This window comes from Geotrypetes seraphini, chromosome 2, assembly GCF_902459505.1.
Source record: "Geotrypetes seraphini chromosome 2, aGeoSer1.1, whole genome shotgun sequence".
Classification (NCBI taxonomy): Eukaryota; Metazoa; Chordata; class Amphibia; order Gymnophiona; family Dermophiidae; genus Geotrypetes; species Geotrypetes seraphini.
The window spans coordinates 349,146,067-349,163,367 of record NC_047085.1 but is presented as its reverse complement, the minus strand read 5'-3'; the positions used below and the strand labels follow the sequence as shown (position 1 = coordinate 349,163,367).

At 43.4% G+C, this 17,301-nt stretch overlaps 1 protein-coding gene and 1 long non-coding RNA gene across 18 annotated transcripts in view; one reads left to right on the top strand and one right to left on the bottom strand.

Moving 5' to 3' along the window:
* The window catches only part of LOC117353882, an 81,451-nt gene extending 76,082 nt beyond the window's left edge, over positions 1 to 5,369 (top strand). For both annotated transcript variants that reach the window (XR_004538056.1, XR_004538057.1), the window contains exon 5: positions 4,956 to 5,369. This is a non-coding gene — a long non-coding RNA (uncharacterized LOC117353882). The remainder of the gene's footprint in view (positions 1 to 4,955) is intronic.
* Positions 1 to 17,301, bottom strand: part of CLASP2 (cytoplasmic linker associated protein 2) — a 650,335-nt gene that overhangs the window by 7,011 nt on the left and 626,023 nt on the right. For all 16 annotated transcript variants that reach the window (XM_033930348.1, XM_033930349.1, XM_033930352.1 and 13 more), the window contains 2 exons: positions 15,749 to 15,955; positions 4,945 to 5,061 (listed from right to left, as the gene is read on the bottom strand). In XM_033930348.1, the coding sequence (XP_033786239.1) occupies positions 4,945 to 5,061; positions 15,749 to 15,955 (324 nt within the window). The remainder of the gene's footprint in view (positions 1 to 4,944; positions 5,062 to 15,748; positions 15,956 to 17,301) is intronic.

The window sequence follows — 17,301 nt, the reverse complement described above, 5'->3', positions numbered from 1 at the left end:
TTCAATTGCATTTCCCAGTGAGTAATATTGGGTGACACCTTCTGAATGTTCTTCATGACCCGTTGTAACTGTTGAGCAGTCAACTGGCAATGCAAGTCCCCAGCCCACGCTGTCGCTAAGATATCCAGATTCGTACTTGGTTGGCAATCCCGGTTCCCCGCAATATGAAATCGTAGAGGAATCCTCTTATTTGAAAGGATTAACAATATAATTTTCAAGTAAATCATAATATATCAGAAGACTTTGGAAGATCGTTGATGTTAAAGAAACTCCTTGATAATATATAATGAGGATATAGTAAATAAATGGTGAATTATTTAGTTCCTCATATAAATAGAGAAAGATATTTGCCATTTTTTAGGAGAGGCATAACATGATCATATTTCCTCGAGTTTGTAATGATTTTAACCGCAGTATTTTGTATAATTTGGAGTCATCTAGTTTATTTTTCTGAGATACCTTTATATAGGGCATTACAGTAATTAATTTTAGAGATTTTAGAGATTCTCTTCTCTCTGCTGTTGAACCAGAACAGTGGACCTGAGAATAGATTGCTCCCTTTTCTCCTAGCACCTACAGTAACTGCTTTTAGCTACAGGAGCTTGCATGCATTCCCCCAAAGGCCCGAGTACCTTTATTATTGCACAGACTTCTTATGCTACTGAATATGGATGAATAAGTGACTATAAGATTATACATGGATGCATTAAACTGTAAGATGATACTACTACTATTTATCACTTATATAGCTCTGAAAGGCATATACAGTGCTATACATTTACATTTAATAGATACTCCCTGCTCCTAAGAGCTTACAATCTAACTTGGACATACAGACATGACATATAGGGTTAAAGATGTAGAACCCAAGGTGAGAGGAGTTGAAGGCAGAATCAGTGGGCTTTTGGTCTTGAACACTGCCAGAGACGGAGCCTGGGCAGCTTGTTCCAAGCATACGGCGCAGCAAGGTAGAAGGGACAGAGTCTGGAGTTGGCAGAGGAAGAGTAGGGCACAGACAGGAGGAACTTATCAGCTGAGTGGAACTCATGGGGGTGACACACAGTAGGGGGAGATAATGAGGGGCAGCTGAGTGAGTGCATTTGTAGGTCAGCAAGAGGAGTTTGAATTGTATTCAGAAACAGATCCTAGAACAATTGGAATCCGGGGCTGAGAAGGTGATTTAGATTGAGGATCATTCACTGACTTTATACACTTCTAATTCTTGCCCTCTCATTTGCAAAACAAGAATACTATATCCACTTAACCACGTTTGCTATCTGCTTACCACACTAAACTCCCTACTCAAAGCACCCTCATCTCCTATTCCACCTTCAGTTACTCCCCAGACAAAGGCAGAATTCTTCTACAATAAGATCCAGAAGATTCACATTGAGCTCTCAACTAGGCTGTCTCCCCCTTCTGCTAACCTCCCGTCAACACCTGCCACCCTCTCCTCTTCCTCTGAAATCACCGAGGAGGAAACTGCGCATCTTCATTTCTTCCAAATCCACTACCTGTTCCTCCGATCTAATTCCCACTCACCTACTCAGTGCTATCTCTCCCACTGTCATCCCCCTTATCTGTCACATCTTCAACCTATTGCTCTGTCCTGCAAGTCCCTGATGCCGTCAAACATGCTGTTGTCACACTCCTCCTCAAATCCCTCACTAGACCCCCATGTGCCCCTCCAACTATAACCCCATTTCCCTCCTCCCCTTCTTATCCAAGTTACTCCCCTTCTTATCCAAGTTCACCACCGTTGCCTGGACTTCCTCTCTTCCCAAGTTATTCTTGATCCACTTCAGTCAGGCTTTCGCCCGCTGTATTCCACGGACATTGCCCTTACTAAAGTTTCCAATGACCTGTTCCTGGCCAGACCCAAAGGCCTCTACTCTATCCTCATAATTCTTGATCTATCTGCCACTTTTGATACTGTTGATCACTACTTACTCCTTGATATGCTGTCCTCGCTGGGATTCCAGGGTTCTGCTCGCTCCTGGTTTTCTTCCTCTCTCTCCCATTGCACCTTCGAAACATTTAAGTACCTCACGGGATGTGTCGAAGTGGAAGATGATATTTTCTTTCTCAAGGGACTCTCGGCCACAAGAGGGCACCCGCTCAAACTCAGGGGCGGAAAATTTCATGGCGACACCAGAAAGTATTTCTTCACAGAGAGAGTGGTTGATCATTAGAACAAGCTTCCAGTGCAGGTGATCGAGGCAGACAGCGTGCCAGACTTTAAGAATAAATGGGATACCCATGTGGGATCCCTATGAGGGTCAAGATAAGGAAATTGGGTCATTAGGGCATAGACAGGGGGTGGGTAAGCAGAGTGGGCAGACTTGATGGGCTGTAGCCCTTTTCTGCCGTCATCTTCTATGTTTCTTCAGTGTAAGCAATGGTGGTTTTTCCTCCACAGCCATCCCGCTATCAAATGGTGTACCTCAAGGCTTTGTCTTGGGACCACTCCTTTTCTCAATCTATACTTGCTCACTTGGAGCGCTGATCTCCTCCCATGGCTTCAAGTATCACCTATATGATGACTAGAGAATGACATGGGGACAAATTTTTCCCTGTACCTACAGGAACTCAATTTCCCTGTCCCCATGAGTTTTGTCCTGTCCCTGCTCCATTCCTGTAAGCTCTGCCTTAACCACACAAGCCTCAAACATTTATGATTTTAAAGTGTTTGAGGCTTGTGCAGATGAGGACAGAGCTTTCAGGAATGGGGCAGGGAAAGGAAAAGAATTCGCCGGGAGAGGACAGGAAAATGAGTTCCTGCGGGGACGGGGAAAAATTTGTCCCTGTGTCATTCTCTACTGATGACTCCCACCTCTCCACACCAGATATCTCTACTGAAACCCAAACCAGAGTCTCAGCCTGCCTGTCCAACATTGCCGCCTACATGTTTCACCGCAATCTACAGCTGATCATGGCTAAAACGGAGCTGATCATCTACCCGCCTTAACCCGCCTCCCCAATTCTGTCTCTGTGGACAACACTCTCATGCTCTCGCAATCTCGCAATCTTTGTCTGCTCGCAATCTCGGGGCCATATTTGACTCCTCTCTCTCCTTCACTGCCCACATACAACATATCACTTCTTCCTCTATAATATTACCAAAATCCGACCTTTCCTCTCTGAGTTCACTACCAAAACCCCTGTCCATGCCTTCATCACCTCATGCTTAGACTACTGCAACTCGCTGCTCTCAGGCCTTCGGCTTAGACATCTCGTTCCCCTCCAATCCATCCAGAATTCAGCTGCGCAACACATATTCCATTAGAGCCGTTATACTCATGTTACCCCTCTCCTAAAGTCACTTCACTTTAGTGGAGGACAGCTCCAAAATAAATTAAACAGAACAAAAGCAGAAATATTGCACTACATTTTCTGCCAATGGAAGTACTGTGCTATCAGTAAGATATTTGTTATAAGGAAGTTTAGAAAACAAAGAGAAAGTTGTCTGGGCCTCATCAGGGAGCTATTAAGTAGTCTATTATAATATGATTTCTTGGCTTCCTCCACCTGTGATAACTAAAAATGTTGTTGCACCTTATAAGAATGCAGTGTTTCTGAGATCATGTGTTTACACTAGACATGTTCAGCCCTTCTGGTCTGCTGCTTTGATATAGCCCTTTGTGAAACCATGGGTGACAGCGAAGAGAGGAATATTTCAACAACTTCATTGATGCTTCAGAATCCAGTAAAGTATTCAGAGTACTCGTAGTATTCCAGTAAATGGCCTTTTCAGAGAGTGAGTTTACTGAAATGGAGTGAAGACATTTCAATGGTACCCCTTAATACTCACGTCACAATAATACATACTTTCAGTGACGAGATAGTTTTCCTTCTTCAGCCTGACAGTCACATTTTATTTGTGGGGGTGGAGGGCTGGGGAAGAAGGAATGGGGATATTTGGTAGGAAGGATGACATGTAATTTTGATAGAGAAACATGATGGTAGATAAAGGTCAAAAGGTCAAGGTCTCCTCCTCTCCCCTAAGAGATCCCACATTTTCTTGAATTCAGATACTGTCTCCACCACCTCTACCAGGAAACTATTCCGTGCATCTACTACCCTTTCTGTAAAAAAGTATTTTCTTAGATTACTCCTGAGCCTATCACTTCTTAACCTCATCCTATGCTCTCTCATTCTGGAGTTTCCTTTCAACTGAGACTTGCCTTATGTGCCTTTATACCACGTAGGTATTTAAACATCTCTATCATATCTCCCCTCTCCCGTCTTTCCTCCTAAGTATACATATTGATTAATATATTTTCTTGTTGATCTAATAAAACTTCATACTATCAATGATTCATTTATAAGAATCAATAGGGTTCACGGCCTCAGGGTGGCCTCCTCCCGTATTTTCTCCGCCCTTTTTTTTTTTTCCTCTTTTCTTTCTTTCTCTTTCTTCCTCGGGAGGTTCATTTCTGATTCTTTGGGGCTCAGAATACAGGGCCCTGAATGTTCTGCTTTTGCTTGGTTCCTGTTCTGCCCTCCCACCTTGGCTGTGCTGGTTGGGGTTTCTGTGGTTTTGTGCTTTTTTGGGTCTTGTTATTGGGAGGGGGGGTTGGGGGATGATGGGGGGGGGTTCTGGGGCTTGGGATATAATCGCTGCCAGGCTTTTGGTGCACCTGGGTGTCCATTGTTGTATTCATTACCTTTTCTTTTTTGCCTCTGCTGTGCTCCATAAGCCAATTGTTTCCAGTACACATGTTAACCTGACTGCGGGAGGTATGCTCTGTACTTTTCATACCATGTTTATTGACATTCTGTCCATTTATATCACCTTTGTCTTTTGGTATTTTATATGTTTGACCTTCTTTAATAAAAAAGATTTGCAGTAAAAAAAAAGAATCAATGACTACTAATCTCAGCTGTAAAACAATTTTCAAATGTTATACCTGTGACTGAGTACACACAGAAACATATACTTACTTTACTTCCAGTGAGCTGACTAAGATGTGGCTTCAGATCTTCTCCAATGACTGCATAGATGGCTACAAGGCAGAAGACACAGGCTTTACGAACGCTGCTTTCTGAATTATCATAACCCTGAAAGACAGAAGAAATATAAAGAAAAGTACAGTGGCATAGCTGGAATAAATTGGGTGGGTATGAGGCACTGAAGATGTTCATATCGCTTCCAATTCTCCTGATATGGGGTTGGTTCAAGCTACTGTCTGGGTTAGCCTGATTTCAAATTGGAGGGGCCATGGCCCATCAATGTTTATGCTACTGGAATATCCTTAGCTTTGCTATTTGTACATGTCACAGAAAAATGTACATCTACCACCAGGAACAATAAATTCAGATGTGCGGTCATAAAAAGCATGAAAACTAGGCCCAAAATAAAGAAATGAGATGTCAATGACTCACTCCTTATTTATGTTCTTATTTTTTATCTTTTGTACTTAGAAAGTGATTACACTGTAAATTTCTTCTTGATTTAAGTTTTCAACTCTTGGGCAGTACTATTTACTGAGATACCATAAACAATTCATAATGACTGTTGAAGCAAGATCCCAGATTTAGTTACAGCACACATATTGTATAAGGCCTTTTGGTGCAATCAGTAGGTCGCTTGCCTTCTGTGCCCATAAACTGAGTCTGAATCCTATACTGGGATTTTTGTCAGGTAGCTGGTCTCTGGCCAACTTGGCCATCTATCTATTTTGGTCAGTGAGTGAGTACTTGGCTGTCAAAATTAAAGAAATCTGGGGAAGGTAATGAAACCATCCTGCTACAAGTCTGCCAAAAAAACTATCATGCAAGTAGCAGGTCCCATAAATCATTCACAACTTGGTGCCTGTGTACAGAGATTATCTTTATCTGTTATCTACAGCGCATGTGGACTTGGGGACAACAAAAATTATAAAATTTAACAACAACAAACAATCTTAAAAAATTACCTAAAGATACAGGAAGAATATAGCATTAGATAGAGGAAGAATATAGCATTAGAGGAGGAGTGAATGGTAAAGGGTTCAAGGGAGGGAAGGAAGGGAGGGAGAAGAGGAGAGCATGGCAAACAAGACACAAGGCAGGCTGTAGTGGTAATGGCAGAGTGGTATAAGAAGAGAGACAGAAGGAAAGGAGAGCTCTGAAGATTCTAACAAAACAGCATTGATCTCCTGAGCATATAAACTCACAGTGCAACATTTTTCAGTTCCAGTGTTCAATTCATGACACTCCATTCTGAACAGCAGTTCATACTCCTTGTTTTTCCTTTTCCTAACAAAATACCCTTGAGTTTTATTTCAATTGTGTGCCTTCCTGCACATCTCCTTTCATAGATGGATTTTACTGATCAACTGCCCTCCCACTCCCAAAATTCCTCTTCAATTTTTCACTCTCACCCTCTACTCTGCCATCAAATCCTCTCTTCCCACCAATGCCAAAGCTCCCCACAGTGTTGTCACCCTTCTGTTCCTACCATATTTATTTAACACATTTGTATACCACCTAAAATCTAGGCATTTTCCAATTATCAAAAACATTCATAAAATTCCATAGAACCAACAAACATAGACATTCACTATCTGCATATCTATAAAGTCCATAAACATGGTTACCTATAGGCCAAAACAAATATTTATATTGCACATTCTCTTTTTTCAGCAACATAATTATTTCCTTAAAGGCATAATTATTTCCTTAAAGGCTCTACTCTTTTGTAGTGTTATTTATGACAGGTTATTATAAATCTCAATATTTAAGTTATTCCAGCTGATGGTGCCTTGGGCTATTGTCTTATTAACCAACTTCTTCTTTTAAAAATTGTTTTTACAGGCCACATTGTCCCTAGAGAAATCATGTATGTTATTCCTCAAATTTTGTATTTTAACCATATCTCTTGAAGCCTCATTGTCCCCAAGCATTATAGAAATAATAAATTGTTGTTGTTGCTCTTCTTGAGAATGTAGTATATTATTTGTACCACTGTCACTGTATCGTGATAATCCTCCAACTCCAGGACTCTCATTCAATTCTTCTTCTTTCATGATCTATTCTTGAAGTCTTCAACTATATTTAGTATGTCCTTGTTAGCCTTTTAGAATTCTTCAGAGGACTTTTTCAACATCATCATTTCCTCCTCATGTATCGCCAGACAGCATTCAACATTTTTTTTTAAATTGTGACTATCATTATTAGCATATGCACCCATCTCTGCCAAGTCCACCCAGATCTCCTTAACTACATCTATAATTTACCCTTTCATTGAGGCAATTTTTGAAATCCACTTTCTAATTCTCTTTAGTTATGTTACCAACTGCCATTAGTCTTCTTAGCCTTGATCTGACAGTTCTGTTAGTGAGGCACAGATTGTGCCACTTGTCCCTGTAACTGAGGCCTGGTATGTTATACTGTCACCTTCAGATTTTTTTCTTTATTAATATATTTGTTCTCCCCTTGTCTTCTGTGCATGACTCTTAAATTTTATCACAAATTGAGCTTAAGAGTGTGCTCCCAAGGTGGTATTTGCAATGTCTGATCCAAACACCTGGTTCAAGCATCCATGCTGGTTGGTGATGTCATTTACTACCCTGAAACTGTTTTTCCAAGTAGAAACATAGAAACATGATGGCAGATAAAGGCCAAATGGCCCATCCAGTATGCCCATCCAAAGCATCCATTACCTTTTCCTAAGAGATCCCACATGCCTGGCTCAAGTTTTCTTGAATTCAGTCTTTGTCGCCACCACCTCTACCAGGAGATTATTCCATGCATCTACCACCCTTTGTTTAAAAATAATTTCCTTAGATTATTCCCGAGTCTTTCACCTCTTAACTTCATCCTATGCCTTCATTCCTGAATTTCCCTTCATTTGAAAAAGCCTTACCTCCTGTACATTAATGCCACGGAGTTATTTAAAAGTCTATCATATACCCTCTCTTCTGCCTTTCTTCCAGAGTGTACATATTGAGGTATATAAGTCTGTAGAAGGCCCTGTTTTTGAATCTTAAAATAAAGGCTTTTCCTGATGTGATTAAGGCCATTCTAAAAAAGTTTAAATTAATTTTGTTAATGAGGCCCACATGCTGGGTGTTTTAAAAAAAATGTTCCATGTAATTTTGTGTGTGTGTTATTTTGCTTTTATTTTTAAAATCCTTAATTGATTTTGTTCCTAAGTGATAAAATAATTAAGGAAGGTTGAACCATAATCCTTCTGTTGATGGGAAGCTCCAGGTAAAGCACAGTTACTTACCGTAACAGGTGTTATCCAGGGACAGCAGGCAGATATTCTTGACTGATGGGTGACGGCACCGACGGAGCCCCGGTACGGACAATTTTAGAGTGATTGCACTCTAAGAACTTGGAAAGTTCTGGTAGGCCGCACCGCGCACGCGCGAGTGCCTTCCCGCCCGACAGAGGCGCGCGGTCCCCAGTTAGGATAAGCCAGCTAAGAAGCCAACCCGGGGAGGTGGGAGGGACGCAAGAATATCTGCCTGCTGTCCCTGGATAACACCTGTTACGGTAAGTAACTGCTTTATCCCAGGACAAGCAGGCAGCATATTCTTGACTGATGGGTGACCTCCAAGCTAACAAAAAGAGGGATGGAGGGAAGGTTGGCCATTAGGAAAACAAATTTTGCAAAACAGATTGGCCGAAGTGTCCATCCCGTCTGGAGAATGCATCCAGACAATAATGAGATGTAAAAGTATGAACTGAGGACCAAGTAGCAGCCTTGCAGATTTCCTCAATAGGAGTGGATCTGAGGAAAGCTACAGATGCTGCCATCGCTCGGACTCTATGGGCCGTGACAGAACCTTCCAGTGTCAGTCCGGTCTGAGTATAACAGAATGAAATACACGCTGCCAGCCAATTAGACAACGTACGTTTAGAAACAGGACGTCCCAATTTATTCGGATCAAAGGACAGAAAGAGTTGGGGAACTGATCTGTGGGGTTTCGTACGCTCTAGATAGTAAGCTAGAGCCCTTTTACAATCCAAAGTATGCAGAGCCTGTTCCCCAGAATGAGAGTGAGGTTTCGGAAAGAAGACAGGCAGAACAATGGATTGGTTGAGATGGAATTCAGAGACAACCTTAGGGAGAAACTTTGGATGTGTACGCAGAACTACCTTGTCAGGATGAAAGACCGTAAAAGGTGGATCTGCAACTAGTGCATGTAGCTCACTGACCCTCCTGGCAGAGGTAAGAGCAATAAGGAAAAGTACCTTCCAAGTGAGAAACTTGAAAGGAGTGGTAGCCAAAGGTTCAAATGCAGGCTTCATTAAGGCGGAAAGAACCACATTGAGATCCCAGATAACAGGAGGGGCTTTAAGAGGTGGTTTCACATTGAAAAGACCTCGCATGACACCAGGGGATGAGCTGAGAGAAGTTTCCCATGAACCGGCTCATGGAAGGCAGCAATGGCACTGAGATGGACTCTGATGGAAGAAGACTTAAGGCCAGAGTCAGACAAAGAAAGCAAATAATCCAAAAATGTCTCCACTGCCAGGGAAGTGGGATCAAGATGGTGAAGAAGACACCAGGAAGAAAATCTTGTCCACTTCTGATGGTAACATTGCAGAGTGGCTGGTTTCCTGGAGGCATCTAGAATGGAACGAACGGGCTGAGACAAAAGAGTATCATGAGAAGTCAGCCCGAGAGATACCAAGCTGTCAGGTGCAGAGACTGGAGGTTGGGATGTAGAAGGGTCTCCTGATGCTGTGTAAGCAGAGAAGGAAACAGTGGAAGAAGAAAAGGTTCCCTGGAACTGAGTTGAAGTAGAAGGGAGAACCAATGTTGCCTGGGCCACCTCGGAGCAATCAGAATCATGGTGGCTCGTTCCCTCTTGAGCTTGAACAAGGTTCTCAACATGAGAGGCAGAGGAGGGAAAGCGTACAGGAACAGATTGGACCAGTCGAGGAGAAATGCATCCGCTGCCAGACGGTGAGGAGAGTAGAGTCTGGAGCAGAATAGGGGCAGCTGGTGATTGTGAGGAGCTGCAAAGAGGTCTATCTGAGGAGTGCCCCATTGAGCGAAGATGGACTGTAGAGTGAAAGGATCGAGTGTCCACTCGTGAGGCTGGAGAATTCTGCTGAGCTTGTCCGCTAAGGAATTCTTTTCTCCCTGAATGTAGATAGCTTTCAGGAATAGATGGTGATTTATGGCCCAAGTCCAGATCTTCTGGGCTTCCTGGCACAAGAGGCGAGAGCCCGTCCCACCCTGCTTGTTGATGTAGTACATCGCAACTTGATTGTCTGTGCACAGCAGGAGAACTTGAGGGAAGAGAAGATGTTGGAAGGCCTTGAGGGCATAAAACATCGCTCTGAGTTCCAGGAAATTGATGTGATGCTTCTTTTCCTGGTCTGTCCAAAGGCCTTGAGTTTGGAACTCGTTCAAATGAGCTCCCCAGGCATAAGGGGAGGCGTCGGTGGTGATGACTAGTTGATGAGGAGGTAGATGGAGCAGAAGACCTCTGGATAGATTTGAGGATATGAACCACCATTGTAGAGACTGACGAAGAGATGATGTGACAGATATGTGACGTGAGCAAGGATCCATCGCTTGGGACCACTGGGTAGTTAGGGTCCATTGAGGAGTGCGCAGGTGAAGACGTGCGAAGGGTGTGACATGAACTGTGGAGGCCATGTGACCCAAGAGTATCATCATTTGCTTGGCAGAGATGGAAAGTTGTAGAAGCACCTGCTGACACAGAGATTGAAGCGTTTGAAGACGGTTGGATGGCAGGAACGCTCTCATGAGGACTGTGTCCAAGACAGCTCCTATGAATTGAAGTCTCTGAGTGGGGATGAGATGAGATTTGGGTAGATTGATCTCGAACCCCAGAAGTTGAAGAAACATGATGGTTTGGTGAGTGGCCAGGAGAACAGTCTGAGATGAATTGGCCTTGATTAACCAGTCGTCCAGGTAAGGAAAGACCTGAAGGTGATGAGATCGTAGAAAGGCAGCCACCACAATCAGACATTTGGTGAACACTCTTGGAGAGGAGGCAAGACCGAAGGGCAGCACCTTGTATTGGTAATGACAACGATTGATCATGAAGCGTAGGTACTGTCTGGAGGCCAGATTGACCGGTATATGAGTGTATGCTTCTTTGAGATCGAGGGAACATAGCCAGTCGCTTTGATTGAGAAGAGGGTAAAGAGTGGCCAGAGAAAGCATTTTGAATTTCTCTTTGACCAAGCATTTGTTTAGATCGCGAAGATCTAGAATGGGTCTTAGATTTCCTGTCTTTTTGGGGACTAGAAAATAACGGGAGTAAAATCCCTGCCCTCTCTGATCTAGAGGAACTTCCTCTATAGCATTCAGAAGGAGGAGGGATTGAACCTCTTGAAGAAGGAGGGAAGACCGAGGAGTGTTGAAAGCAGACTCTCTTGGCAGACTTTGGGCAGGAGGTGTCTGAAAGTTGAGAGAGTAGCCGTGGCGGATGATGTTGAGGACCCACAGGTCCGAGGTGATGATTTCCCAACGGCTTATGAAATGTATAAGGCGTCCTCCTATGGGCTGTGGAAGATGAGTAGAAGGAGGAAGATTGGCTATGTCCAGGAGAACCAAGTCAAAAGGGCTGAGTTGACTTTTGAGAAGGAGGAGGTTTCACTTGCTGTTGCTGCTGGGCAGGTCGAGCAGGTTGCCTCTGTTGCTGCCTCTGACGCCTGGGTTGTTGCTGTGTTTGAGGTAAGGGACGAGCCACAAACCTTCGTTGGTAGGCCGATTGTTGACGAAAAGGCCTGGAAGGTGGGGTCTTCTTCTTTGTCTTAAGGAGAGTATCCCATCGAGTCTCATGAGCTGAAAGTTTCTGAGTAGTAGAGTCCATGGATTCTCCGAACAGCTCATCCCCTAAGCAAGGTGCATTGGCCAGTCGATCTTGGTGATTGACATCGAGTTCGGACACTCTGAGCCAGGCCAGTCGTCGCATAGCCACTGACATAGCCGTGGCTCTAGAGGTCAGCTCAAAAGTGTCATAGATTGATCTGACCATGAACTTGCGCAGTTGCAAGAGCGATGAAGAAGTTTGGCGAAAGGCTGATTTCTTACGGTCAGGGAGATATTTCTCAAAAGATGACAAACTTTGAATAAGATGCTTAAGATAAAAGGAAAAATGGAAAGCATAGTTTCCTGACCTGTTCGCTAGCATTGCATTTTGATACAGCCTTTTGCCAAACTTATCCATGGCCTTACCTTCCCTGCCAGGAGGGACAGAAGCATATACACTAGCCCCCGTGGATTTCTTTAAAGTAGACTCTACTAATAAAGACTCATGGGGGAGTTGAGGCTTGTCAAAGCCTGGAATTGGTATAACCTTATATAAGGAGTCCAGTTTACGGGGAGCTCCTGGAATGGTCAAGGGTGTCTCTAGATTTTTGTAAAATGTCTCTCTTAAAATGTCATGGAGTGGCAGCTTGAGAAATTCCCTTGGAGGCTGGTCAAAGTCAAGAGCATCTAAAAATGCCTTGGATTTTTTGGATTCAGCCTCCAAGGGAATAGATAAAGAGTCACACATCTCTTTAAGAAAAGAGGTGAAAGAAGTTGCATCAGGTTTGGAAGATGGATCAAAACCAGAAGGATCCTCGTCCCCTGATGAACACTCTCCCTCAGAGAGGAAAGGCTCTTCTGAATCACCCCACAGATCAGGGTCCCTCACCTGAAAACTGCGGTCTCGTGACTCCGGTGTGGAGGGTTCTAGGTGTCGAGTTTTATGAGTCGACTTACCAGACCTCTGTGAACCGGTACCGGGAGACGTTAAGGGTTGTGCCGGTGCCGATGTTTGAACAGCCTGGTGTCTCGGTTCCGGTGCCAAGATTGGCATCAATACCGAAGAAGTGATGTGCCCCGGTACCGACAAAGTGGATGCCGATAAAGGGGGCTGCTGCACCGTCGGTACTGGCGGCTCAGACCGGACCGGGACTGGAAGGCTCGGAGTCAAAAGAGCAGGGAGTAGCTGTTGGAGTTGTTCCTTTAGCTGGACCTGCAGGACTGCGGCAATGCGCTCGTCCAATGAAGGCACCGGTACCGCTTTTTTCTTCTGCGGTACCTTGGGTGCCGCTCTACACTCCGAAGAGGAACCCGATGTCGAGGGGCTCACCTCAATCGGGGCGGAGCGCTTCCGTGGACGCCTCGTGGTCGGCAGGATTGGATTCACTGCAACTGAGACCGGAGGACGCTCCAACGGGGAAGGCTTCTTAGCCGGCTTACCTGCGGGGTGCGACGCCGGCGCGGTATTGACGAAGTAGGTGCCGACTGAGATGGAGCCGACGTCGGTGCCGGTGGTGCGGAATCAGACATCTCGGCGCCGAACAATAACTGCTGCTGTATCTGGCGGTTTTTAAGTGTTCTCTTCTTTAAAGTCGCACAGCGGGAGCAGGTAGACGCTCGATGGTCAGGACCAAGACACTGCAGACACCAGTTGTGTGGGTCTGTCAGTGAAATTGGTCGAGCGCACCGCTGGCACTTTTTAAACCCGGGTTGAGGGGGCATGAAAGTAAAGACGGCTTCTGCCAAATCGAAGGCCGAGGCCTCGATGATGGCAATAGGCCCCGCCGGGGCTAACCGAAAACTGAAGAAAAAAATTAAGTTGTTTTTTTTTTTTTTTAGAAAAGAAAAGAAATAACAGAAATAAAATTTCCAAAAGGGTTTACGCGAGCGGGAAGGCGATATAAAGTAGAAAAATTAACTTTCAACAGCCGTTGAAAGAAACGCGTCTTCTTAGCTCCGCGGAAACTAAGAAACTGGGGACCGCGCGCCTCTGTCGGGCGGGAAGGCACTCGCGCGTGCGCGGTGCAGCCTACCAGAACTTTCCAAGTTCTTAGAGTGCAATCACTCTAAAATTGTCCGTACCGGGGCTCCGTTGGTGCCGTCACCCATCAGTCAAGAATATGCTGCCTGCTTGTCCTGGGATAATGAAGGATATCCAGTCAAATTTTATGCATCCTTTGTTTGATATTCCTACCTGAATGTCTCACCGTTATCTAAAATTAAATATGTCCAAACTGAACTCCTTTTCTTTCCTCCTACACCTGTCTCTCTCCTTCCTCCATTCTCTATTTTGGTGGATAATGTTCTCATTCTCCCTGTATCAGCTGGCAGAATCTTCTCTGACTTGTCTTTCCTTCTCTTCACATATGCAACAGACTGCCAAAACTTGTCATTTCTTTCTTTACAACATTGCTAAAATTCCTTTCGGAGCACGCTACTAAAACCCTCATCCACACTTGTCACCTCTCACCTGGACGACAGCAGCTTGCTTCCTATGGGTCTTCCACTAAGCCATCTCTCTCCCCTTCAGTCTGTTCAGAATTCTGCAGCACGCCTCATATTCTGCCAGTGTCATTATGTTCCTGTTACCCCACTCCTCAAGTTGCTTCACTGGCTCCCTATTTACACATACTGTTCAAACTTCTCTTACTGATCTATAAGTGTATTCATTCTGCAACTCTTCAGTATCTCCCCTCTCCATATATTCCACCCCAGAAACTCCATTCATTGGGTGAGTCTCTCTTGTCGGTACCCTTCTTCTCTACTGCCAATTCCAGACTACGTCCCTTCTATCTTGCTGCGTTGTATACCTAAAACAACCTGCCTCACTCAGTGTGTGAGCCCAGTCTCTGGTAGTCTTCAAGTCTAGGCTGAAAGCCCACTTTTTTTAAGCGCTACCCTGCCAACTTGTAAAGCACTCATATCTGTTGTCATTCCCTCTTACTACCCTAACCCCTCTAAGTCCCTTGAAATTCCTAAGTATCATGTGTGAATTCACCTTTGTCATCTATGTCTGTCATAATTAGATTGTAAGCTCCTTCAAACAGTGTTTAATGTATAGCACTGTGTGTGTCTGGTAGTGCTTTAGAAATAATGAATAGTAGTAGCAGCAGCAGATTTTCAGTTAGAATTTAAGCTGCTCAACTGCAGCTGTATTGAATAGCATATTTTACTATTTGGTTGAAAAATATTATTTGTCCAAATACCGAATATGAATGGGCATTGAGCTTTAATATAATAAAAGAAGTAGTGTGACATCAAAGATCAACAACCTGTTTTACAAAGCCGTACAGCAACAGCCCTGAAGCCCTTTAAATTTCTATGGGCTTCGGGGCCGTTACCGCACAGCAGCCGCTAGGGTGGCTTTGTAAAACAGGCCCCAAGTGTTTCTTTCAGTAGGATTTAGCACTGTAGAACCTCAGATTATTTGTATTTATAAATCACTATTTGGCTGAATATGAATAATGTATTTGGAACAGAATCAAATACAAATATTTAGAATGACCCTATGCCCAACACCCAATAATTTATATGGCTTCAGCTCGAGCAGTGTCTGAAGACTAGCAAAGCTAATTTTCTTATGCTTAAAGACTGGATACTGTAGAGATGCAATTCACTTTCAGCAGTACCTAAACTGGTATCTAAATTCTACCAGTTAATAAGGTAACTATCAAGTAAGTGATATGTTGGTACAGAATGGGTCCAGGAAGGTATTTCAGGTCTTATGACAGAAGAATTCTACGCAAAACACTACAAATACATTTTGTAGAATTTTAAAATAGTGTGAAGAATTTTCAAAACTTTTGTTCAGAATTCCACCAGGAGTAACATTACTGTATAGAACTTACCTGTGACTGGTTTAGAGTTAATCAATGAAAAAAAAAATCTATTGAATATTATATCAGTTAACCAAATTTAGGGTACAGTCTGGTAAATTTAAGGAAAATCCAAACTTTTCATACTGATCTGCTCAGAAAAACATGATGATTAAGTTGTAGTTCTGTTGTAGCTTGTTACCTGTATTAAGCCTGGCACAATTTCAGGTAGGAGTTGAGAAAGGGTTTCCTTGGATACTCTCTCGATCACTTTTGTCTGCATTTTGATTGCAGCCAGATTGATGGGGTAATCAGCAGTCTGAATGATGGGACATAACACTTTAATACACTGATCTGGGTTTATGGAAGTGGCCAGGGTGGCAGCAGCTTCTTCTGCAGCTCTTATCACCTAAAGGATGTCACCAACATTAGAAACTGAGAAGCAAGGATGCCTTAATATTTGCAATCAAATACATGCTGATTTCAGAATAAACACACACACACACACACATATTTATATATATATATATAAAGTCTCAAGACAATAAAGCTAACTAGATGCTTTAGAGATTCTGGACAAAATGCTTCACTCTCTAAGCCCTAAAAGTTTCCCCCAATCACCATCTCTTTCCATTTAATTAAAACACACATTCTTAGGCTATTCCTCTCCATCCCCTGGGATTTTCTAAGGCTGTTTGTTGGTAAAATATTGACATGAACAGGCATGCAGATAACATTAAACATGTGCAAATCTCTGTTACCTCTCACAAGTTAGGATAAAGTAGTGCAGTGGAAATATTTATAAGTGAAAAAATGTAATGCAAAAACTTTGAACGGACTAAATATATTTCTTGTCTTGTGTTTAGCAGTTAACACTCCTGAAAAAAAAATCATAAAAACCTATAGCCATTATTCCTGGGTGATTAGAGGGTCATGGAATTGGATTTGATAGACTCCAAGGAACAGCCAAAGCAGTTTACATTTATTATATGCAGGTATACTAACTGAAAAAGAGATTCTCTGTTTCAACAACCACATATCTAAAGCAAAAATTAATTAGCAGTATGGTTTATAGGATTTCAGATAAATGATCTTGTAGACATGGTGGAAGACCTTATCTGTTCCTGAAGGAGAGGCAAGCTGTGATTTCTGGGCTTGGAGCCAGCAAGCTATGATTTTCTGGGCTTGGAGCAGGCAAGCAGTGATTGTCAGGCTTGGAGCCGGCAAGCTGTGATTTTCTTGGCTTGGAGGAAGCAAGCAGTGATTTTCCTTGCTTGGAGCAAGCAAGCAGTGATTTTCTGGTCTTGGAGCAGACAAGCAGCAATTCCCAGCGAATCACAAAGAACAGAGGGCTAGGAGCAGACAAGCAGCGATTCCCAAAGAATTAAGGGCTAGGAGCACGCAAGCAACGATTCCCAGTGATTCAAAGAGAATTCAAGCCTTGGGCAGACATGCAGACAAGCAGCGATTCCCAGCGATTTTCTCCATGCATGCTGGGAAGAAGCCTTTCTTTCTATGGATGCTGGGAAGCAGCATTTTTCTCAGTGCACACTGGGAAGCATGGAAGCAGCAAATTTGTGGGAAAAAGTTTATAAGCAACGATTTTCAGAATTAATGGTAAGCAATAAACTTTTTTATCGGTTCAGTATGGTACAGTAAAAGGAAAAAGTACTTTAATGATGATGTAATTTGGGGGGGCAGAGTCAGCGGCCGAAAAATCACAAATAAGTGAATCCACAGATACAGAAACCGCGG